At 52.4% G+C, this 24,717-nt stretch overlaps 1 protein-coding gene across 3 annotated transcripts in view; it reads left to right on the top strand.

The window, feature by feature from the left end:
* The window catches only part of SLC24A4 (solute carrier family 24 member 4), a 172,238-nt gene that overhangs the window by 110,156 nt on the left and 37,365 nt on the right, over positions 1 to 24,717 (top strand). For 2 of the 3 annotated variants that reach the window (XM_082451330.1, XM_082451332.1), the window contains exons 3-12: positions 411 to 487; positions 4,201 to 4,275; positions 5,547 to 5,631; positions 6,169 to 6,272; positions 7,089 to 7,166; positions 9,936 to 9,961; positions 11,576 to 11,629; positions 13,270 to 13,412; positions 17,992 to 18,161; positions 20,592 to 20,784. In XM_082451330.1, coding sequence (XP_082307456.1) covers positions 411 to 487; positions 4,201 to 4,275; positions 5,547 to 5,631; positions 6,169 to 6,272; positions 7,089 to 7,166; positions 9,936 to 9,961; positions 11,576 to 11,629; positions 13,270 to 13,412; positions 17,992 to 18,161; positions 20,592 to 20,784 — 1,005 coding nt within the window. The remainder of the gene's footprint in view (positions 1 to 410; positions 488 to 4,200; positions 4,276 to 5,546; positions 5,632 to 6,168; positions 6,273 to 7,088; positions 7,167 to 9,935; positions 9,962 to 11,575; positions 11,630 to 13,269; positions 13,413 to 17,991; positions 18,162 to 20,591; positions 20,785 to 24,717) is intronic. The other variant, XM_082451331.1, reaches the window with a different exon arrangement.

Here is a 24,717-nt window from a genome sequence, read left to right as displayed (position 1 = left end):
CTTTTGAGGAACTGCCAGACTGTTTTCCAAAAGGACTGCACCATTTTGCATTCCCACTAGTAATGTGTGAGGGTTCCAGTATCTCCACATCCTTGCCAACCCCTGTTATTATCTGTCTTTTTGTTTATAGCCATCCTAGTGGGTATGAAGTGTTTCATTCTTTTTTTTTAATTGCAAGGGATATGCAAAAGATGATCAACTTTAAGGTACTAGAATATGGGGATAATTCCATATCCAGCAATGTTTTCCTAAGAGCACAGGTCTGCCCTGGACAGAGAAGTAGCTGGCCTCTCCCCTGGCAGTCTAACACCAGGGGGGCTCTTCAGTTCCATGGCCGACCCCCCCAGGCCTCAAATGACACCCCTTGATAACTAATATTGAATACCTTACCATGTCCTCTTGTCTTCCAGCGATTCATGAGTTCCCCACAGACCTGTTCTCCAATAGCGAGCGACAGCACGGAGCCGTCCTGCTGCATATCCTTGGTGTAAGTGGCCCTCTCGGGGTGGGACGTCCCTGAACTTCAGGCATGTGAAACCTGTCTTCAGAGCACAGCGTGTCAAAGGTCTCATCCAGTCTTTGTAGAGCCCTGTGAGAACAGATGCTGGATGTGTTTTAACCACAAAGAAATGAAAGCTTAAGGATATGAAATGACTTGTTCAGTGTCACACAGCGAGTGGCCCCAGAGCCGAGACAAGGATTCATGTCTTCTTGTGCCTCATTTTCTGCTTTTATAAGATGGGAGTGACAGCATCTTTCCCAGATGTATAAATACAAGTGAACATGGGTCAAGTCCATCAGACGTCGCAGGGCACGTGATAAGGGCTCTGTCCCCTCTTGCTATCATGATCCCCTGGATCCCCCCACATTTTACTGCCTTGGCATAACTAGTTTAAGACTTCGGTGCCCTTCTTCTCAAACTTCCCTCGGTGTTAGATGAGCCTGATGACCAGTGGTGGAGTTCAAGTAGCCGTTCAAAAAGGCATAGTGAGCTCAAAACTAATTATAGGTAAAAGTTGCTCTTCTCTGCAGGCAAACTACAGCCCGCAGCCACTGCCCATGTCTGTAAATAAAGTTTTATTGGAACACAGCCATTCTCACGCTTTTCTGTATCATCTGTGGCTGCTTTTGTGCTTCACTAGCAGAGCTGAGTAGCTGTGTCGGAGACTCTGATCCACAAAGCCAAAAAAATTTACTATCTGTCCCTTTGTAGGAGAAGTTTGCCAGCCCCATTGTTTAGTGCAGGGAAATGAAAGTGCTCAGGGTTTAATTTTCTACTTTGCATCAGTCACAGCAAATGTTCCTCCTGATGTGGTTCCCTGAGCACCCGGAACCATCTGCTTACATATTTAAACCCAACCCAGTATTCGTCTTTGCAAGAGATAATTAAGCAAGGGAAAGCTGGGGTTCTCACATAGAGAGTCGCCACCTGAGAATAATGTATGAGTGAAGTTTTAATTAACAGGATAAACCACTGGTGAAAATGAAGGTTGTGGGCAAATTTTGAGTGACAGACCTGTGTATTATTTCTCTAATAGAGTTATTATCTTCCTAGTATCTCTGGCTTTCCCATGCCCTCTCCTTTCACTGAGGGGGTGTGGGTTTGGCAAATTAGTCCCATAGTTCTGTCCCTCTGCCTCATCAAAGTCTTGACAAAGCTTTTTTTCCTGAACCTGAGAGGACCTCAAGAATTTTGCAGGAACCTTTTTTTTTTAATTTTTAAAAAAATTTTATTTACTTATTTACTTGGCTGTGTTGGGTCTTCGTTGCTGTGCGCGGGCTTTCTCTAGTTGAGGCGAGCAGGGGCTACTCTTCCTTGCCGTGTGCAGGCTTCTCGTTGCGGTGGCTTCTCTTTTTTTTTTTTAAATAAATTTATTTTATTTATTTATTTTTGGCTGCGTTGGGTCTTTGTTGCTGTGCACGGGCTTTCTCTAGTTGCGGTGAGTGGGGGCTACTCTTCGTTGTGGTGCGGTGGCTTCTCTTTGTTGTGGAGCATGGGCTGTAGGCGCGCAGGCTCAGTAGTTGTGGCTCAAGGGCTCTAGAGCGCAGGCTCAGTAGTTGTGGCGCATGGGCTTCGTTGCTCCGCAGCATGTGGGATCTTTCCGGACCAGGGCTTGAACCCATATCCCCTGCATTGGCAGGAGGATTCTCAACCACTGCACCACCAGGGAAGCCCAGCGGTGGCTTCTTTTGTCACAGAGCACAGGCTCTAGGTGCATGGGCTTCAGTAGTTGTGGCGTGCGGGCTCAGGAGTTGTGGCTCATGGGCTCTAGAGCGCAGGCTCAGTAGTTGTGGCGCACAGGCTTAGTTGCTCTGCGGCATGTGGGATTTTCCTGGACCAGGGCTCGAACCCGTGTCCCCTGCATTGGCAGGTGGATTCTTAACCACTACGCCACCAGGCAGGAACCTTTTAGGCCAGGCATTACCCAACTATGTCTGGAGAACCAAATCTAGCCTACCTCCTGTTTTTATAAATAAAGTTTTATTGGAATGCAACCACACGCATTCCATGGCTACTCTTCTACAGCACCAGAGTCAAGACGGACTGTGTGGCCTGCGAGGACTCAAATATTTACTATCTGACCCTTTAAGAAAGTTTGCTGAGCCCTTCTTTAGAGCAAGAAAAGGCTGGAGCTTTAGAGCCAGTTTTTGTCTGTAGCACTAAGAAGCTTCTCAGAACTTCGGGCCCAAGTGAAGGAAACAGTGGTGTCATCTTGGCCCCCTTTTCTCTCCAGTGTTTCTGAGAAGTCAGGGGAGCCAGAGGCCCTTCACCCTCACGGGACACCCTTTGCCTGGGAGATGCTGTTGGGGGGAAACTTCCGAGGGTGTGAATTCAAGTCGGTATCCTAAGCTTTGTAGCAGGGTCTCTCCCACCCTCTCTCTGTCCGCTTTACCCACATCCCCAGTATTTGTTTCCTTTTTCCTTCCCCCCAAAAGATAATGTGTCAAATTCAGCGAAAGCCACACCTGGACTCCAGTAGACATCTGCCTCAGATGCTTTGGTCACAGTTGATAGATCTTCCGCTTTAATCACAGTTAAATAATTGTAAAGTTGTCATAATATCACGCTGTTTTAGCTGAAGCAGCCCAGCCTTTCCCTCTTTTGCGAACAGGCCATTCATGTCACTTTTTCTTTGAAGAAAAAATGGCTTCCACCAGCGCCTAGAGTAAAATCCCATCTCCTTTCCACAGGTCCTGCTCCTTGCCTCTCCCTCCAGCGTCACATTCTTTATTTTCCACCTTATTCTCACTCTTTTCTACCTGCACCAGTGACCTTGCTGTTCCTCAAATGCATCAAACATGTTCCTGCCTCAGGACCTTTGCACTTGCTGTTTCCTGGCAGTTACAGATACTTCATTTGCGTATCTGCTCATGCCCCACAAAGAGGCAGAGGCTTTTCCTGGCATCCTCGCCACCTATCCCTAATGGCTAGAATAGTACCTGGCACATAAGATGAGCTCAGTAGAACCGTGTTGGGTGGACAGGTCAGGGAAGAGTTCTGTAGATGAAACCATCTAAAAACTGCCCATCTGTTCTTACTCTGTCATCAAACAGAAGAAACCGAGACCTAGAGATGTGACTTATCCAAAATCACAAGGCAAATACTTCCAAGGATTAGCACTGGAATTTGGACTCTGTTCCATGAGCCTCCCAGTGTAAATGGCTTGTGGATTTTAACCTGGACCGACATCAAGCAGCGTCCCAGGAAATGCTGGGTCTCACGTTGCCGTCTGTTTTGGCAGGAAGTGGGCAGTCAGTAACAAGGAAATGATGCCTTCTCTAAAACTAAAGAGGGGAAATCAGGATGATGATTATTTTAAACTCTTAAAATGGCAATTTTAAATACTTTCCTCTTGGCCCTTAAGATTAGGGCCTGCCTTTTGAGGGCCTACCGTGGTGCTGAAGAGAGAGCTGCTTCTTTAAGAAGAGAGGAAGGGGCACAGGACCCTGTGGCATGAGTTCTGGTCCCCTCCGCTGCTCAGCAAGTGATTTCTCCTGTCTGGGCTTCAGTTTCTCCATCTGTCAGTGAGGGAATTGAGGAATCACATCTCTGTGGTGCTGGAATTTTCCTCTGTGCCTCCCTCTGGTCACCTGGCCTCTGCCCGAGCAGGCTGCTTTGGAGGGTGATGGACGCCTGGCCGTGCCCATCAGTGGCAGGAATTCTGGCTGACACTCTCTGTCTCCCCATTTCCTTCACAGGCTCTGTACATGTTCTACGCCTTGGCCATAGTGTGCGATGACTTCTTCGTTCCGTCTCTAGAGAAGATCTGCGAGGTACGTGGGAAGGACTTAGGACCCTTTGGCAAAGCCTGGGTGCGGGGCTGGGGGTGATTGACACGTGGCGTGTCGGTACCAGGCCAAGAAGGACCAGGGTGGGGAGCAGGCCCAGGCAGAGGCAGGGCGGGGCAGGACAGGGTGTAGCATGGTTTGGATTCTGCTAAAAGCTATCACAGGTGCTTCAGTGGCTGAACCTCTGTGGCACCTCCTCTACGGCAGGGCTAAGGTGGCCGGGCTTCTACCTGGGGTCAGTGATGGGCCCCCCACCCCGTTTTCCATCAAGCCCAGAGCTCCAGCCCTTCTGAGGACCCCTTCTGTAGCAACCTCGGTGGGGAGGTTGTGCTGACCCAGGGATTGGATTCTGCAGTGGCTTCAGAGCCCAGGCTGCCCAGGAGTGCTTTGGGAGGTGAGGGCAGGAGGAGGCCGAACCCTGCCCCGAGCCAGCCTGCCCAGGGGCCTTCTGAGAACCACAGATGGGCACCTTCAAGTTGGCATTCAGGCGGACCCAGAATCTCCATGGTTTTCCCGAGCACCCGAAGCCTCCAGCCCCACATTCCAGATCAGAGGATGGGCCTCTGTGGCCAGAACACAGTGTCGCCAAACAGAGTGGGCCTTGACAGTTCCAGCCCTGTCCCGTGCTGGCTCAGCCCTGGAGACAGGATGCGAGGGTCTGTTTCAGTGAGCAGCCAGGTGTCGGGCCTGCCATTGAGAAGGCCTTCTGGGATGCAGGAACCAGGCTGTGCGTCCGAGGCCTCCACATCCCACAACTGGCATGTGGAGGTCCACTTGGTACCCAGGGTCTGTGTGAGCACCAGAGGAGATGGGCGCTAAACTGGTGGGCTCCCCGCTGAGCACCAGACCCTGTTCCAGGCATCCAAAGACGAAAAAGACCAGCCTTGTCCTCGTCATCCAGTGGGGAAGCAAGCGCGTGGACCTCAGACCCTCACTGCGTGATTCGTGTTTCAGCTCCTCTGTCCCAGGGGAGTGGCTGCCTCGTGGTGGCCACTTAGAAAGGCTTCATCAAGGAGACGTTATTTAAGGGCTCAGAGAGTGAACAGAGATGGACAGATGGGGGAAGGGGACAGGCGATTCTGGGTTGAGTGTCTGGCAGTGTGGACGAGGTGCAGGGAGGAGAGGCCGCCAGCCCAGGAGCTTGACTCTGGCTACGGTGCTGCTCCCCTGTGCTCTCCCGGGCTGCCAAGTGTCCAGTTAGCATGTTTACTGCCCCCACCTTACAGCCTGAGGATCTGCGGTCGCTTCTGTTTCAGAAACTCCATCTGAGCGAAGATGTGGCTGGAGCCACCTTCATGGCTGCAGGAAGCTCGACGCCAGAGCTGTTTGCCTCTGTAATTGGTAAGAAGTCCCGTCGCCCCGAGATGCAGGATGCAAAGAGAGCCCAGGTTTGGTGCCCAGACTAGTGTGGGCATTTGTCAGCTCTGAGTCTCAGTTTTCTCATCCGTAAAATGGGAGAAGTAGAGAGCTAGAAAGTGAATTAGTGGTTCCCAAGGGTGTGAGGTGGAGTGGGGTGCTAACAGGTATGGGGTTTCTTTTGGGGGCGAAGTGAACGTTCTAAAATTAGATTGTGGTGATGACTGTATAGTTCTGTGACTGGACCAGAAAACACTGAATTGACATTTTAAATGGATGAATTTTATGGCATGTGAGTTACCTCTCAATAAAGCTGTTCAGAAAGTGGGAGCATTAGAGTAGCCGGTCCCTGAGGGCCCTTCCACCTCTGGTTTTGCTGTCCTCAACCGCGTCGCTGGTGTTCTCTGATAATAAGAACAGCTTCCCTCCGTTCGTGGGGTGGGGGACACAGAGCCGGCCCGGGTCTAAGGAAGGGGAAGGCCTGGGCTTTGCAGAGGAGTGTTTGTGCCTTTCTCTTTCCAGGTGTGTTCATCACCCACGGAGATGTCGGGGTTGGGACCATCGTGGGCTCTGCTGTGTTCAACATCCTGTGTATAATCGGAGTTTGTGGATTATCCGCAGGGCAGGTCAGTGGTCTCTCTCTCCGTACGAAATGACATAGGGACAGCGCCGGGAGACCCAAGGCCCAGCCCTGGCCGAGCCCGTAAGTGCTGTGGCTGTCAGAAACGGTTTCCTCTCCGAGCCTGCTTCCTCACGTGTAGCAGGGCTGTCCTGCCTTCCTTCCACCAGTGGGTCTGAGAACAGGAAGAGCGTCAGCTCCGCGGCTGGTCCAAGGGGGGAGCGTTCATTCAACAGCAGTAAATATTTAAGGGGTGTCTCCTGTAACTCTGACCCTGAGCTAGACTTTGCACATATTTGGGGCCTGCCTTCAGCCTCCCCACAGGACGCATGAAGCTGGCTTGTTGTTGAAACCGCATTGTGTCTTCCTGGTCTTCAGAGCCCCAGGGGGACATTAGACTCAATCTCAGAGAGTCAGGCTCAAGGGTAGGCCCCACCCGGCCAAGGGAGGTAGAGGTAGGCAGCCGGTCACCTCCGGAAGGTTCGAACATCAGAGGGAAGAGTGAGTGCCTCCGGCCTCTCCCCCTGACACATGGCTTCTGCTAGGAAACATGCCATGTGGTCACCTTGGAGGAACAGGGGGCAGCTTTGCCATCACTTAAGAACATGGTGTGGTATCATTCCGTCCCCAGATGTGACAAAGAGCGCAGGGTAGCCTTGAACAGCCAGACAAGATGTGGTTCTGGTGGCACAGTTAAGATGAGCTCCGTGGACATGTGTCTGCACCTGCAGGGGTCTGGGGGTGGTGGGAGCCCCACAGCAGTGTCCCCCGGCCCCCATACCCCATCTCCCCAGCCAGTAACAGCTGATGGTCCTTTGCTCAGCAGGTGATCCGTCTGACGTGGTGGGCCGTGTGCCGAGACTCTGTGTACTACACCCTCTCTGTCATTGTGCTCATTGCCGTGAGTTACCTTCCCCCCCTCCCGCCCCCGGCCCCTGCGAAGGCACCGGGGCCCTGCCCACCTCTGTCCCTGGCACTAGAACCAGAGAACCCACGGCGCCCCTGCCCTGGGGTGTGCTGGCCACTCCTTGCAGTCATGTTGACCAATCTCCCACCACTGTGCCTCCCTGCCCCGAAAATCTCATACCTGATGCTTTGCTTATCCATCACATCCAGGTACCACCTTGAGGGCACAAAGGCCTTGAAAAAGCTAAAGAAGGCTTCATATGGTCGATGCAGTTAAGCTCAAGCACGTGCTCATCAGAGGCCTTCAGATCCTCACTTAGAGCCCATTTACTAAAGAGCAGAGTTTCTGGTTTCGCACCTTACGGCGGAGCAGAGAAGAGAGGCCAGCTGGGAGCAATCAGGGTTGGCAGCTGGGAGCAAGGATATGGGCAGAAAAGGCAGAGGGGCTGAAACAGGGATCCCTGAGGGCTCGGGTACATCATGGCACATGACAGTGACACAGCACCGAAGCCCATGACACAGATTACTGCCAAGGAAGGACCATGTCATCCACAGGGGAGCAGCTTCCATCCAAAAGGAGCTTTAAAGTGGCGGCATGAGAGCAGGTCATTTTCAAGAGGGCAGATGCACATGGCATGCCCAGATTTCAGAGTATGGAGCGTACCCTAGAGTGACAGTTCTCAACCTAAGAACATCTAGAGCCAACTGGATTTGATAATCATGACCCTTGTATTAGTTATCTGTTGCTGTGTAACAAATTTCCCTTAACACTCAGCAGTTTAAAACAGCAAACGTTTCTTGCTCCCATTTTCTATGCATCAAATCTGGGAGTGGCTTAGCCGAGCCCTCTGGCTCACGGGTGTTGGCCAGGGTATAGTTAAATCAAGGCTCCCATGGGGAGCAACGATCTGCTTTCAGGATCACTCGCGAGGCTGCAGGCTGGCCTCGGGCTGTTCCACAGTGCAGCTCTCGGCATGGGGACTGGTTTCCCTCCCAGCAGGGGCGAGGAGGCACCAAGCTGGAAGCCATAGTCTGCTTGCAACCGAATCTCGGAAGTGACAGCCCATCACTTTTGCCATATTCTGTTACGAGCAAATCCCTAAGTTCAGGCCACACACACAGGGGAGCATGAAGATCAGGTAGTGGGATCATCGGGGCACCTGAGAGGCTGCCCACCACACCCCCAAAAATGAAAGTTATAGATAAAACTATTTACCTATATGCAATTTTACAATATCAATATAATGCCCAAACTATACCATAAAGGACAAATAAAAGTAATTCATAATAAAAGAATACACCTTTCAGTGTGTAAATGTCTGGGCATGAAGGTGCTGGAATGCTGAATGCTGTGATCCGTTGCCCCCATATGGGAAATCTCCAGGCCCTACAGCTACCAGTGCAGACTGAGACTGGTATGCTGGGCTGGCAACCCCATGAGTGGTGCCGACCTTGATGATGTGATTTTCCAAAATTATGAATGACTCCTGATAAAATCCTAAACAGAGCCAAGTACAATCATCCCTCCATTTGCATGACAGTTAACTCAACTAGAAAATTAAGTATTTATTAAAACCATGTAAGAGTACTTTGATTTGCAAAACGGAATTAAGGTCGAGGCTCAGGTCATTTTTTTTTTCTGCTTGACTAAATATCTAGCAGGACATTTAAGACGTGTGCCAAATACGGAAGAACTCCTCTGGTAGAACCATTTCACATGCTCTAGGCTGACTAGCACCCCGGGCCTTCACTGCCTCTAAATGCCAGTAGCCCTCCATTGGGTTATAAAAACTGAAACTATCCCCGTAAGTGTCCCCCAGGTTTCCCAGGTGGTGGCACTGGGCTCCCCTCTATTGAGTGCCTCTTCCTCAGAGTCTTGAGTTTGGGGAGCCTCACAGCAATGCCCAGCCAGGAGGACCCTCTCCAAAGTGACTTCCCAAAGCAGATTCCGTGTGTGCTGCCTGCCATGACAGCCAGGAGAGGGGTACAATGGGCCCAAGTCCAGACAACATCCCCCTGGTCTCTCCTGGCATCCCGTGTCTCCAAGATCAGGTTGGTGGGCACTGCCCCTCCACCTTCCTGTGCTCACTGGGCCTGGCTGGGGCGGTCACAGGACTCCTCCCCGGGACCACGGAAGCATCATTCATCTGTGTCCCACGCAGGCAATGCTGGGTGGAATTGTTGGGCAATGTCAGTGCCCTCTTAGGAAGCCACGGCATCCCCACCATCACCCCTGGCCTCCCTTCAAATGGTACAAATGGGTCCTTTGCCCTCAGAGTTTCCAAAGGGGTTACTCTTAATTTTTAAAAAAATGACACCCCTTCCTCCCCACCCACACACACAGAGGTACCACAGATCGATCGATAGATAGATAGGTAGGTAGGTAGATAGACAGACACAAACATACATACATACAGAGATGCTTTTTCAGTTTTTAAGATTCTTGATTTCAGCAACTCTGTTCCATTAATGAGGGCAGACCCCTGCCAGATTGGCCCCAGTGGCTACTTGGACTGTTGGTAGCACAGACCAGTTCTCTTTGGAGACCCACCCTAGACCTCATACTGCAGCATCTACTGACCAAGGTTTCCACTAAGGAAAGGTCACCTTCTATGTTTGAGAAACCCAGACATGGAGAGAAGAGCCAGCTTTCTGTGAAACATATAACTAGCCTATGCGTTGGCTCTGGGTGCTTAGAGGTCTGCATTTGTTCTTCTTTTGGAATAAATCTGTTGCCCCGCCCTTTGTTTCTTTTGCCTTCCAGTTCATATATGATGAAGAAATTGTGTGGTAAGTTTTTAAAGTTTGTTTCTCGTTGTTCCTTTTTTGTTAGTATCCTTGCTTGTCGGGTTCATTGAATCTTTTTTAAAATTATTTTTACAAACATAAGTTTATGAACTTGTGAAAGTAAAAAGGGTATCATTCTAAGCAGTCATGCCTTTATTTATCCTTTCAAAGTGACAAAGATTGTTTCCCATAGTATTCCCACCCTGCCAGATGTCAAGATATATTATAAAGCTAAAATAATGAAAACAGTATGGTGTTTTTCACAGGGATAAGCATAGGCCAGTGTGGAACTGAGAACCCAGTAATGGGCCCAGTTCTGGGCTGGGGGATACGACAGGCATCATGACAAGGTAGTGAGTTGTGGGGGTGGGGGGGGGGGAGCGGGAGAGGTCCTCATACTACAAAAACGAGGAATTCATATAGAATAAAATAACATCAGCTCCTTCCCTCACACCTTATACAAGAATAAATCCCAGATGGATTAAAGATCTCACTGTGAAAAGCAAAATTGAAACAGTTTAGGGTAGAATATAGGGACTCATCTTTATGCTATGGAGGTAGGAAGTGATTTCTTAATCAAGATACATAAAGCACAAACTTCTAAAGAGGTTGACATTGCCACTCTAATTTATAGGGCATGAATGTATCTTACATTCATAAGCCATAAAAACGGTTCTCTTCATTGACAGTGATTCAGATCTGCATCCTGTAAGTGGTTATTTGTTGGGCATAGATTCAGGAGAACTGATGCGAGCGGCTGCGTGCTATGGGCCCAGAGCATCCTGGTTAGGTGGGTCCTAACCCACCGTGTGAGCCAAGAAGTCTCTCCCTTTCTGGCTCTCCTTTTCTTCATCTGCAGATGGAGTTTTGAGGGGGTGGTCGGGTCATCTACAGACCCCTTTGTGGCTCTGCTGGGCTGTGGGCTAGCAGAGGAAGAGCTCCCCAAAATGACTATATCTCATGTCGGGCACATAGTAGGTCTTCAGGACACACTTGTCAGATGACCCAACAAATTAAGCTGTGTGACTCCTCAGAAGCTTGTGTTCTGAGCTACAAAAATCCCCACCATGTGTGGGGTTGGACGCTGGTTCTGCAGGACGGCAGTAAGAGTGCACCCCAGAAAGACCCCCCACCCAGCCCAGCCCCCGTGTTTGGCCCAAGAGGCTCCTGTGACTGGCCTATCTCTTCAGGCAGTTCTTAGGGCCCCTTCCCACCTGCACCCACAGCTTCTCCTGTCGCTGGCCAGAATCTCGGGTGACCATAGGGCCTCTTAGCATCATGACTCCAGGCCACTCCCCTCCCTGAGTCTGGGATGAGGTGGCCCTGGGCCCTCCTTTCTCTAGGTAGCTGGGGGGACTCCTCCTGATCCCTGTAGATGAGACCCCCTGTAGTTGAGAAGGCCCCACCCTCAGCCTTCTCTGTTACCAAGCAAGCTTCAGATTGCAGGACGGTGGGGGGCTGGGTGGCTCGCCCGCATGCCTGGGTCCTGGGCCGGGCGCTGGGTCAAGGAAGGTTGACAGGACCACCCACCCTGCTGCACCCGCCGCCATGCTGGTCACTCCCAGCCTTCAGCGCGCGGGCCTCCTGGCTCTAACCAGTCTCCTTTCTGTCTTTGAGGTGGGAAGGCCTGGTGCTCATCATCTTGTACGTGTTTTACATTCTGATCATGAAGTAAGTGCCCTTTCTCCTCTTCTGGGCTGTCTCACCCCTGGTTTCACATCCTGCTTTAGCCTTTTGTCCGAGCAGGAAGAAAACCTCCTTCAGCCCTTGCGGTCACTTGTGGCCACCCCAGTTCTCTGGGGGACACCCTGCTGGGGCAGCCAGAGTGGGAGAGAGATAGACTCTGTGTTAGGGTGCTGTCCGCACTTGGGCCGGGGTGGGTGGCTGGCTGGCTGGTGGGGGGGCGGTTGAGGCCACTCCCAAAACAAATAGCAAGCAGGGACCTCTCTCCCAACCCGCTCCACACCCCTGGCCCGTGCCCCAGGGTGACCGCTCTTTTGTGCTGTCTCTATAAATTTAATGCCTGATAATTTAATGCCACTCTTTTGAAAGAGCCGGGCACCTCCATTTTGTCCGGACTTCATAAAATGCCACCTCTCGGGGCTGCCACCTTGCACACCTGCACCGGGCACCACTTGTAGTTCTAAAGATGCAGACCTTGGCACCAGGGTTGTGTACCCTGAGGCCCTCCGGAAGCTGCCCAGGTCAGAATCATCTCAGAACTACCCATGATGAATTAATATTCAGCCATTAAAAAGGAAGGAAATTCTGACTCATGCCACAAATGTGGATGAACCTTGAGAACATTTTACTGGGTGAAAGGGATCCAGTCGCAAAAGGACAAAAACTGTGCGGTTCCACTTACGTGACGTACTGAGGAGACTCAAATCCCTAGAGGCAGGCAGCGAATTAGAGATTGATTACCAGGTGCTTGGGGGAGGGAGTAATTAATGACTCATGGGTGAATGGGAACAGAGTTCTGTTTGGGATACTAAAAATTTGGGAACTAGATAGTGGTGATGGTTGCACAACCTTACGGATGTAATTAACTACCACTGAATTGTGCACTTAAAAATGGAAAATAATTAAAATGGCAAATTTTATGTGGTATGTATTTTTCTACAATTAAAAGAATAAAAGGCTACCCATGAGCTAAGCCACGTTCAGGTTTGTAACTTTCTCCTCACACCTCCGCAGGTAATTAAAAAGGAAAACACCACTGAGGTTTACGAGGCTCTGAATCCCCCCGTTGACCTAAAACGTTTATAATGTTTTACAAAGATGGACGATAAGCTGTCAGACTGCGAGACGATGGTGCTTAAACCATGTGCTCTCTTGAGTGCTTTCCAGTGGGGCCGTCAGCCTGGGGTCTGGGGTAGAGCCTGTTGTCGGTGTGGGCAACAGCGCTGGCTGGGATGGGACAGGCACGGGCCCCCAGGCAGCCCACGGGAGCCAGGCCAGGCCCGGGAACGCCTGCTTCGAGCCTGTTCTGAGGCTGGGCTGAACTTCTTTTGTCAGGACAGGTTTATGGCACGCATAGGCAGGCGTCAGTCATTTTCTTGGGCCGAAGGCCTCTCACGCCCCCAGGAAGCCCACTCAGGAGCAGCAGGCCCCCTGCGACGGCACATTATTCCAAGGTTCCTGTTAGGAGCCTCTGTCAGCTGGGTTGAAAAGCCTCAGCACCCCCCCACCCCCACCCCACCAGCTCACCCAGGGCCGTGCTCGCTGCAGGTGCACAGGGGAAGGAGGTGGGGGAGGGCCCTGCCCAGTCGACCCCGCAGCTCTGACCTCCCGCCTTAACTGACTTGCAGGTACAATGTGAAGATGCAGGCCTTTTTCACAGTCAAACAAAAGACCATTGCAAATGGCAACACGGTCAACAGTGAGCTGGAGGATGGTAATGATTACTGTGATAGTAGCTCTGATGACCCTTCCATGCCATTGCTGGGGCAAGGTAAGGCTGAGCAGACAGGAGCAGGCAAAACGTGTCATTGAAACCACTCTCCCCTTCCGTGCGCACACACACTCCCTCTGAATTGTCACTCTTCCCCTTGGCCACAGGACCCTCAATGAGGAGGGCGAGTCGTTTAGGAGGTGTGGCTCAGATGGGCGTTTACTTAGATGGGAGAAGGATGAATCAGGAGTCCACAGTCACGTCCTCGGGGATCGCCCCTGGCCTCCTGAGGAAGTCTCAAGCCCTGCTCGGCTTTCCTGAGATGCAGTGAATTACATCTCTGACCCATGTCAAAGGCCGGTGACAGGAAGCTGAGCACTTGGGAAGGCAGAGCAGGCTCGGTCTCCCTGTGGTTTCTCAAATGCCAGGCCCAGTTCTGGAAGCTCTGTTCTAGAGAGACCACTGGCTCATTGCCCAGATGAACAGCAAGGCCGGGAAGGAGGCCCCGGAGCTTCAAGGACTTCCAGACCCACCCCCGAGAGCCCTGGTGGGAGCCCCTTCCCCTGGGGACTGTGGTCCGGTCTCCTCAGCTTCTCTTTGGCCCCTTGTCTGGGGGTTCTGGGCCTCCGGAGCCAGCCCGTGTCTGTCAGGTTCCCCAGATGTCTGGGCCCGACCGGCTCCCACCTTGGAAACCTTGTCCTCGATTCTTAATTCAGCCAGTTACCACGTGACTCCATCTGTGGGGACAGCTGCCAGGAAGGCGAGAGAGTTCACACTCTTCCCCATCCAAGACCTGTGTTAAGGCCTGAATAGATTCTTGGAGTTAAGACCTGGAAAGAACAGCTTAAGCTGGCCTTGTTGAGTTCCACCCACAGTGTTGCTAGGGGCCTCCTTTAACCAGGAGCGAGCCCCTTGGACCAGCTACCCGAGGAGTATTTCTCCTTTACTCCTCATGGCCTTGGGCAAGTCACCCCCTCTTTCAGGTGACTTTAATTCCTTTGTGGTGTCACTGATGTCTCAGAGGGGACTGTTTGCCAGTTTCTGGGACACGTGGAGGCCGAAATCTATATTCCTAGGCTCCCTCCCCAGCCTCCACCCTGGGGTGGGTCAGGGTAGGAGCTCCCCCCATGTGCGCTCTGGGCAAGCGTGTCCTGTCCTGTCCCAGGTAACCCCCAGGAGGAAGGCACCTGTCGTGGGTGCTGAGTGAGGGGTGGATTTCTCCACGGGGAAGGAGGGAGGCCGGTGGGGAGAGGCTGTGAGTGCGGCCAAGGCCACAGCCTGGCTGCCGAGGCCCACCTGCAGGCGGGGTGAGAAAGGAGGCCTGCAGAGGGTGGGGCTGTGCCGTGTGTCCTGTTTCTTGAGCACGAGCAGGCTGCCCCGGGGAGAGCCCATTTCCAGGACAGTCTCCTCGGCTCCAAGGCGCGTCCCCACCCACAGTTTCTTAAGACAGAGGCTGCTCCTGGCCGCCCTCGTCCAGGGAGATCAGTGCTCCTGGGGTCCTCTGGAGCCCCGTGGCAAGAAGAGAGATTCCACGTGTGGAGTCGTTCAGGCCAGTGGGAAATAGCCGCATCCTCAGGTGCCAGCCCCGGGAGCTACCTGCCGCCCCTGTGGCTGCTGGAAGAGGCCCGTCCCCAGTGCCACGGGGCAGGGACGTGAGCCACTTCCTCTTCCACGGAAATCCCGGCTGCCCCGAGGCCACAGCCCGTGTGGGGCCTTTCCAGGCCCTCCCTGGTGGCCTGTCTCCCTCACTTTTGTACCCATGACAGTAGGATCTCCCACAAGTTTATTGCTTTTCCCCAAATTTCGAAGCCCAGGGCAGTTTCTAAAAAATTGGAAGATTAGACACAGGATTGCCCCCAGGCACAGGGAAAGGTGCAAAGATAGGTCTCCCTCCAACTCTTATCAGGGTGAATGCGCTTAGATAAAGGCCAAGGAGGAAAAGATTTGGGGGGTTGGGGGGATGCAGGCCTGGAACTGGAGAGGTGGGAAACCCAGAGATACAGTCCCAGTTGGTGGACTCCCCTTCCCTCCCAAAGGGCCGTGTGCAGGGGCAGGAAGAAGGAGCGCCTGTACCACCCCGGTTGGGGGGGGGCCGGGGGCGGGGCCTGAGGAGAACGGGGCTTCGGGACTTTGCCTTTTCTCACGGTGCTGCCACAGAATCTTTCCAACTCGGAGCTTCTCTCTCCTGGTCCTCAGCCTTCAGGCAGGTCATGTAAACTACCCCATCCAGGGTTGTCAAAGATTGCTGGCTACTAAATTATTTAAGGAAAACACGCACACACACACACACCCCTGACTTTGCTGGTATCAGCTTTGGTATTTCCCCATGTATGTAAAATCAAACATCTTTAACCCAACCTCTTGACAGGAGAGGACACACTGCCTCTTTAACCCCACTTCTATTAAAGACCTTTATGGACTTAAATGTTCTTAAAGGTCCTACAGTTCAGCTCACCAAGTCAGCTCGAGCCAGTTTTCTCTCTTGAGGGGAATAGCATCCTCCAACTTTGTTCTGCGTACAGTTGTTTGGGGTTTTTTTTCCCTAAAAGTTTTACACATTTTTTACATCACACTTCAATTCAGCTCAAGAAAGCGGAGCACGATACACCAAGAAAAGCTGACGAGGACAAAGGCAGGAGGGCACGCCGTCGTTTCCTGTCACGGCTGGGGGTCCGGCCTCTCCTTGCTGGCTGTCAGGTGGCCTTGAACACGGCCTGACAACCAAGGCCATCTTGACCACTGGCTGGGCTCACTCTGGGACCTTTCCAAGCTGCCCTGGCCCTAGACACAACTTTGGCTTGGGGCAGGGAGAGAGGGAAGGATACCTGGCCTTAGGCTGAACTGCCGGAGAAACATGCTGTACTTGATTGGGTTACCTGCTGGGCAGGCGCCCTTGGCTTGGACATATCACCCTGTGCTGCCACTTGGTGGGCGGTGCCAGGACGAGGTGCCTGAGAAGTCAGGTATCATGGCTCTTCCCTCCTCCTGAGCCCGACTGTTCCCCCAGGTGGTGCCCATGATAGGGCTGGTTCTACCCACGGAGCCTGCGGCTGTTTTGCTGGTTTCCCCCTGCCTCTGAGGTGGAGGCTCCAGAGGAGGGAAGGATTCCAGCTGTCCTGCAGCAGGGTGGGGCCGCGGGCACGGGGGCTCCCGATCCTCAGAGTGGGACCGAGCCAGGAGAGGGGCCATCCCGAAGGCCAGAGGCCCTGAGCATCGAAGCCCCTCTACTAACACCCTCCTTCACATAACCCCCTGGCATCTGGGCCACCATCAAGAATGCTGCCCCAGACTCCCGGCGTCCACGCACGCTAATCATCTCTGGCAATCTCTGTTGGCCTTTGTCTCCTTAACTCTTCTCCTCTTCTAAATTGTAAGTAATCTGCTTTCATCCAAGCGATAACACATGCATTTAAAAAACAAAATCCGTGAGTCCAACGCACGCCTTGTTGGCGGTTAGTGTCTGTCTCCGAAAAATGCATGGTCCTCCTGGCTTTGGTTCTAACTACACGCCTCCTGTCTGCTGAGCCTTGCTGCCTCTTTGGTGAGGATGTGTGTGGCTGGTATGCATTTGTTCGTGTTTGTGCCATTAACTCTTGCTCAGGTTTGCTCTCGACTGCTCCTGGTTACCCTATTATCCAGGAAGGACACTCACCGGGAGCTGGCGACCAGTGGAGAGGGATGGGCATATCTGCCTTGATAGCCCCTTGGAGGGGAAAGCCCCCCTGCTTCTGTGTGCTGTGTTCAGGAGTGCTTCTGTTTCTGGACCCTCTGGGGCTCTGGAATTAAATGTCAAACCCCCCAGGACTCGAGCTTGGAGCATGTTTGGGAAGGTGGCAGGGCAGGTCTGGGCACTGGGGAGATTTGTTCTTCAGCCTCATGAGTGGAAGCAAAGGGTCAGAGAGAGTGGCCTCGCTGCTGGAGGGTGCTGGTTTTACTGGAGACACTGGGCTCGGCCAGCAGCTCTCCGTGCACCCTCCGCAAGCAGGCTTCTCCTGGGTCTCAGTTGCCTCGTCCAGGGCCTGTGAGCCAGATCTTTGACCTCACTGCCTACCTCATGGAGAACAAATTTGGAAGCATCCTTCTGTGCCAGGTGGAGATGGTTCCTCTAAGACAGAGCAGGTGGCCTCATGGGAAGTTTAGAGCTGGTGCTCTCTGGCGTCTCCCAGCATTTTCCATTCCAGGGGGCCCTTGTCAATTTGTAAAGTTTTGTCTGAGCCTTTGTAAACAGCGGGAAAGAAAGGTCCTCTCAGAGTCAGGGGTGAGAGGTGGCAGGGATCTTGTCCACTTTGTAGGTGGGCTGCCCTGTGAGGCTTAGATGAGGAACTGAAAGACCCTTGCAATTAGCCAAGACTGGGCCCCGGAAGAGAGGGGCATCGATTGGCGGAGGGGCTGGCAGTGGAGTTGGGGGAGTGGTCCTGTAACAGGGGGACTTTGGGGTTCTGTCCAGTGCTTGCAGGCGGTTCAGACCCAGTGGCCCACCTGACTAATGGGAGGAGCTGCAGCCAGGCTTCCAGGCGGCTACCAGCTGCCAAGACCACAGCCCAAGAAGTCTGCACCGAGAGGGGAAGTCAGTCGCCCCAGCCCTTGGGTTTTGCCCCAGGGGCTCTCAGCACTAATCATGGCTTTGTGCTCAATATAGTGAAGGAGGAGCCGCAGTACAGCAGAAGCCCAGTGGTGATGGTGGATGAGGTCATGAGCTCCAGCCCTCCCAAGTTCACCTTCCCGGAAGCAGGCTTACGCATAATGATCACCAATAAGTTTGGGCCCAGGACTCGTCTGCGGATGGCCAGCAGGATCATAATTAACGAGGTGAGTTTGCTTCAAGGACCATGAGACCATGAGAGCGAGTGGCCTTGGATGGGTTCTGGCACTGAGGAGGCCCCGGCTTGTCAGCACACTTTCTGGTGTTGGGCCTGGGGTGTCCTCTGCCAGGCTGGCATTTATCGCCGCACCTGTTGAAGGAAGGAAGCCCAAACCTCACCCACAGGCAGCAAATGGTCTTATCGGGAAAGATTTTAAGGCAGGTAGCAATCAAATACCATGCCTGCCATGTTCCACTAAGTATTTTGTCAAGTACTAGAGTGAAACTAATTGGAGAAAGGCTAGTCTGAAGTACGGATTGTTTATTTTAACTGTTCCTCAGGGCAAAAAAAGAATGAATACACACCTGTTCTCTGTGGGTAGAGCAACTCTAGAAGGAAACCGAGAAACCTATAGAAACTTTCTGGTTTGTCTCTCTCAGCATGTGGATCCATCACCTCCTTCGTGTTGTAACCTATGCCTCTTTTAATACAACCTCATAGCTGTAGATGTTTTTTTCAAGTATAATTCTCTATTGATTCCCATTAAGCTCGAGTCAGGACCCCCTCCCATTGTTACCATTCATGTTCCTACTGAGTCACGTCCCACCTCCTTACAATTCTGTCCTTGCACAGCTATTTGGGGGTTTTGTTTGTTTGTTTGTTTTTGTTTTGTTTTAATAAGGATGACCTTTCATTTCACTCTTTTTGGGTAGCGAAATATTATGCCTCCATGTCTGGCCCTGAGTCTCAGATGTAGATCACTTTGCTCTTTTTGGTGGGCTAAATGTTGTGGACACATGTGTAGGAAAAAAAGTTTTAAATTTCCACTCAACCCTAGACTTCATGGTTTAGGAGTCCCTGCCTAAAACCAACATGAAGGCAGTTAATGATCAATTCCTCTTTCTTTTGGAAAAATAACATGCCTCCATTTTAAGTAATAATGACTTTTTCCCCCTCTTTTTGCTTCCACTAACCACAAGGATAGGTGTTAGGCACACAGTTGTGGAGTATTGCCTTGGGGACATGTTTACTGACTCTTGGTCTCCTGCTGAAGTAACTGGGAAGGATATCTGTGCCCATGTGTGATGATCGTTACCCACAAGGCCTAAAGCTGATCCATAAATATTTTTAATGGGAGCCTGACAAAGACGAGCTGCGCAAAGGCAAACAGATTCTTGGGAGCATGAAAACCTGTTGATTTCTTGAAATGTTGCCTCTACATTTCCCTGGTTTTGTAGAAACCCACAGACTTGGCGAGCAAAGTCAGCTTCTGCTTGGGTAGAAAGGAGGCAGACTTGGTCAGTAGCTACAAGGAGATGGGGGAGGGAAGGGAACGGGTTGGCTCAGAGCACACCCATTTCACGTGGCAACAGACTTGGACAGCAGAGGCCTTCCGAATGGCCACTAACCCAATCAGGACGCTCAACATCATTAGTTGTTAGGGAAATGCAGATTAAAACCACCATTAGATACCACCGCCCATCCACCAGAATGGCTAAATGATTGACAGTATCAAACGTTGACCAGGATGGGAAGCAACTGAAATTGTAATCCGTTGCTGGTGTGAGTGTAAAATGGTTCAACTGGCACCTACTTTATGACCTAGCAATCCCACTCCTAGATAAATACCCAGGAGAAATGAGCTCATATGTCCACAAAAAGACATGTACACAAATGTTCATGGCATTCTTCATGATAACCAAAAAGGGGAAATAACCTAAATGCCCATCAACAAGCAAAGGATACGTTGTGTGTTATTCACAGGATGGTCTACTATACAGCCCTGAAAAATATCAAATGACTGATGTGTGCAGCAACATGGATGAACCTCACAGATATTCAGCTGAGTGAGAGAAGCCAGACGTAAAATAATATGTACTCTTTGAATCCATTTATAGGAAGCTCAAGTTCAGGAAAAACTAATTGATGTTTATAAAAATCAGAATGGAGTTACCTTGGTTACCCCTGGAGAGAGGGGACCATAAAGGAGTCTTTGGAGGGGCTGGAAATGTTCTATATCTTGATGTGAACCATCACTGGGCTGTTGGACACATAATATAAATGCACTTTTTGTTTAGAAAAAAAATTTTTTTAAACTATGCAAAGTCTGTCCTGTGTGACTGTCTTCAGGTGGTTTATGACCATCTTCTGGGGGATGCAGAATGATCGCAGTCATCCAGTGACATGAGAGTGGTTGTTAGGTTGGCACTAAGAAGAGGAGGCCCAGGGCTCTGACTGATACCCTTGCTGGTATTGGTCCAAGTGGAAATGAGCAAACTTAGCTGGATTCCAAGGTCCTTGGGCCATTTTTCAGGCAAACCCATCTCCAGAGGCGTCGTTCTCGAAACCTTTAAGGGCCGCCACATGGGAGGAACAAAGCTACAGGGCGACACTTTGTCACACGCCTGGGTGTCTGTCTTGCCTCCTGTCCACACAGAGGCAGAGGCTGATCAACTCGGCAAATGGTGTGAGCAGCAAGCCACTTCAGAACGGGAGACACGAGAGCATCGAGAACGGGAACGTTCCTGTGGAAAGCCCTGCAGAGCTGCAGCGGGAGCGGGAGCAGCCGCCGCCGGCCCCGGAGCCAGAGCTGGTCGAGGCCGCTTTCCTGTCCCCCTTCTCCATGCCCGGTGAGTTCTGGGGGAGTGTGGGGGCTCCGAGGGTCCGAGCCCGGGTCTTCAGGATGGAGAGCCGGACCCATGAGGGCGGGGGAGGCTGGTGGGAAGGGTAGACATAAAGTCACTCGGCGAACACCTCCTAAGTGCTGAACTGTGGGTTAGAGCTGCCCTGGGATGCAGGCACTGCCCAGGGTTGGGGAGCCTGTGTGCCAGACGGCCTGCCAGATGGAGACTTGGGAAGTGCCAGTAACCCCTAGTGACTGCTCTCAAATGCCCAGGGCATCGAGGCTTTCTCTAAGAAAAACAACCACGTATGTTATTTTTATGGACCCGCTCAGACTCTCCAACCCTTCCAGCACGGGCAGGCTGTTTTGCCCATGCGTTGCATATTTGCTGGGACAGGATATTCTAAGGCCATAAATGACCTTTAGACAGTTACACCTTATCTATTTGATGACATCTCCTACCTATAAATAAGTCAGAACAGGCATGACTCTGCCCCCAGCCCTGAGTGTCCTCCCATCTCATTGGACGGGCCCAGTGTCATCTGACTGCCACCTCCTTGCTGATCTCACCTCTGCTGCATCCACACTGGCTTCCTCACTGTCCTTCGCAGAACGTAGCAGGTGTGCTCCTGCCCCAGGACCTTTGCACTTGCCCTTTGCTGGAATGCACTTTCCCCAGTTATCTATATGGCTCCTTTCCTCACCTTCTTCGGGTCTCTGCATAAATGTCACCTTCTCGGTGTGGCCTTCCCTGACCACCCTAATTTAAGTATTTTATATATTTGGTTATCTTGTGTCTCCCCGGCTAAAATATCAGCTCCGTGCTGGCTGAAATCTTTGTCTGTTTCATTCACTGTATCCACAGTGCCCAAGCCCGACACATAGTAGGTGCTTAGTAGATATCCGTCAAATGAATGAATTCAGGAGTTCATGTGCGAGAGGATCCCCCAGACACACCCAGTCTGCCTTCATCTTTAACCAAACTCCTCTGCAGTCCACGATGGGAAATGAAGGCCTGAACTCTTTGGCCTCATCTCGGAGGTTTTTTTCTTGGTGTCCTGCCATCCTGAGAGGTAGCAGAATTCCAAATTTTTTAAGTCCAGAACTTGATGTTTTTCTGAAAAGAATTCTATGTTTAACATCAGGCTTACAGACCGCACCTGATTTGGGAGATGGCTTGGGGGGTAGGGGGGAGAGGCTGCCCCAGCCCCTCGTCCCCATCTTTATGGGGACACTCCTGCTTCCCAAGTAGATGGTGTGGGCCCTCCTGGCTGGGATACTCTGCCACCATGCTTCATCTGGAAAATATAGGTTCTATTTGCAGTCACAGGGCTTCCTCGGAGTTTCTGGATTAGAGTCTCCAGCGCGTGCTGAGCACAGCTACCCGGGGGCTCTTCTCCAAATTCAGGGCCTGGTTCCCAAACCCAGATAGTCCAAGGACTGGAACGGGGCCTGGGAATCAGCACTTTCAAACCTTCTCAAGGGGATTCCTGGGGCCTAGGCCAGGTTAGGAATTGCTGCTCCTGGTCAGCACCTCCCAGCCTTCTTTCATGTTAAGGGAAGACCCAGAAAGTGGGATGCATTTCCCCCACTGAGGTCACAGAGGGGCCCAGCCCCAGGGGTTGGGTCCTCCCCAGGGCCCCTCTGCTGACCAGAAGGCTGAGGGATCTGTATCTCGGCCTGCCTCTAAGACATCCCTGGCACGTCAGCCCGCCTTCCGGAACACTCTGTGGGGGCAAAGGTCATGCTCAGCCAGCTAGTCTGCTGGGCTAAAGGTCGAACTGTCTTTGGGTGGGAGCTTGGCCCCTGGGGCTGGGACTGGGACACTGAGGGAGGGAGGGGTGGTCTTCTCCAGATCCTGGAAACCTGTATCAGATCATCTGTTTGGATATGCAGGGAAAAGAAGCTTTCTGCGGGGCGGAATCCTGGGAGGGAGGTGTGTCCACCCAGAGGAGAGCCTGCTCCAGGGCTGATGGACCAGGACGGGCCTGCCCCACCTGGCGTTTCTTACTTCTGTGGTCCTGAGAGGTCCGGACACAGTCCCCTGGGTACTGCACATAGCCTCGAGCCATCACATCACCAGCCAAGTCCACGTGGGGCTGAGAACAGGGGCTGCAGTCACCAGTGGGGTTTCAGTTCCTCAGGACCTGGACACCAGATGCCAGGGAGGCCTGGAGTATGGCCACAGAGAGGGAGACGCATCCGTTGTCCGGGAAACAGCCTACCTTGCTGGGGAGTCGGACTGAGAAGGAGCTACCGTTCGGGGAGTTCTGTTCTCCAGCCCCAGGAGGTGGACGCAATCCCCATTTTACAGACGCGGGGCCTGATAGCGCCAGCATCACCTCCACCTGTGCTGCCACCGCCTCTGAGTCCTGGTCCCGATGCTGCTTGTCATGCAGGGCTCTGCAGGAAGCCAGGGAGGGACGCGCCCTTTTTGGTAGCTGCTATTCTGTAAAGTGACGCAGCCACATGTAAGGGCAACTCATCTTTCCATTTCCTTGAAACCTTGAGTTTGGCAAGACTTTGTGGGGTGGCCCCAGAGCCAAGTACCTCCTCCCCTTGTCCTGGTGCCAGGATCTGATGCTCCTTCGAGAAGGGGCTTATGGGAAATCGGGTCTAGCTCCCTGCAGGGACTCTGGGCAGGTCACCTCCCGGGGCGGGCGGCGGTGCTTATAATGCTGCTCTCCTGCAAAGGCCAGGACCAGGTCCCTGCCAGGTTCTCTGCACCCATGAGCCCTTGCGCAGGGAGCTCTGCCCTTCCTGGCGGGCAGGGGCTTCCTGTTGAAGTTGGTTCCACATTCCTGTTCAAGCCAGGGGCTCCAGGACATTCCCCTGGGCCGGCCCGCAGCAGAGCCAAGTGCTGTGAGCTCCCGCCCGGTGCTTGCCCCTCCTCGCCCTCAGGAAGGGGCCGGGGCTTCCTGTGTCCCTGCGGGAAGCTCCCTTTGTGTCCCTGCGGAAGTGTTTCCAGGTGTTGCCCTGGGAAACCACAAGTGACTTCCTCTCCACGTCCTCCTCCCCCCTCAATGTGAGGAGCAGGGGTGGGAACAGAGTTGTGTGGCTGCCGCCAGTTTAGGTGTGTACAGCAGCCGAGGGAAATCGAGGCTGGTGTGGACAGAGGCTTACAGGAATTTAGAGCCAGTCAATGGGACACAGCACCTGTGAGAAATTCCGAGTATCCAGCTGCAGGCCCTCTGTCCACCCACTCACCCTCCTCATCTTTTCAGCTCATCTCTGCTTGTGGCATCACAATGATCTGGGACTGTAGGGAGGCCCTGAGGGGCTTTCGGGGTGGATGGAGCTCGTGTTCTCCTAAACTGGACCCCAGGAAGGAAGCATGGGGCCAGGGAAGGGATAAGGGGGTGGGGCACTGGGAAGAGGGCAGAATCCGTCCCTCTGGTCAGCTTGGAACCAGCGTGGCTGCAGGTGTCAAGGAATGACCCCAGGCCATCTGGTGTGCAGCTCTTCTGCATGGTCGGGGACAGGCTGGGAGGCAGGCTCTGGAGTCCAGAAGTCCTGGGTTCAAATCTCGGTTCTACCACTCACCAGCGCTCTGGCCCCGGGCAAGCTGCTTCACCTCCTAAACCTCGGTTCCTCATCCACAAAATGGGGCGATGGCATCTTGGGTCTCTGTAAATAAGATAAGTAAGTAAGATAGATCTTTAGATACTGCCTCTGTGCCCTGTGTGATACATGGCTGCTCAGTAAATGTTCATCTGGATTACAGTGTGCTTTAATCCCATGGTTTCTGTTATACCCAGCTTCGCATGCCCTCCCCTGCTTGGACCATAAGCAATGTTCTAGAAAGGTCACGGGTGCCAGAATCCCTGGAGGCCTGGTGCTGTGGTCATCCCCAGGGTCAGGGAGAGGGAATTAGTCTGTTCCAGGTGCCTGCTATGTGCTGGGCCCTGGGTTTCAGGCACTTTGCAGACAAGAGGATTTT

Source organism: Balaenoptera physalus (assembly GCF_965194825.1).
Source record: "Balaenoptera physalus genome assembly, chromosome: 2".
In the NCBI taxonomy this organism is placed as follows: domain Eukaryota; kingdom Metazoa; phylum Chordata; class Mammalia; order Artiodactyla; family Balaenopteridae; genus Balaenoptera; species Balaenoptera physalus.
This window is presented reverse-complemented; position numbering and strand designations above follow the sequence as displayed.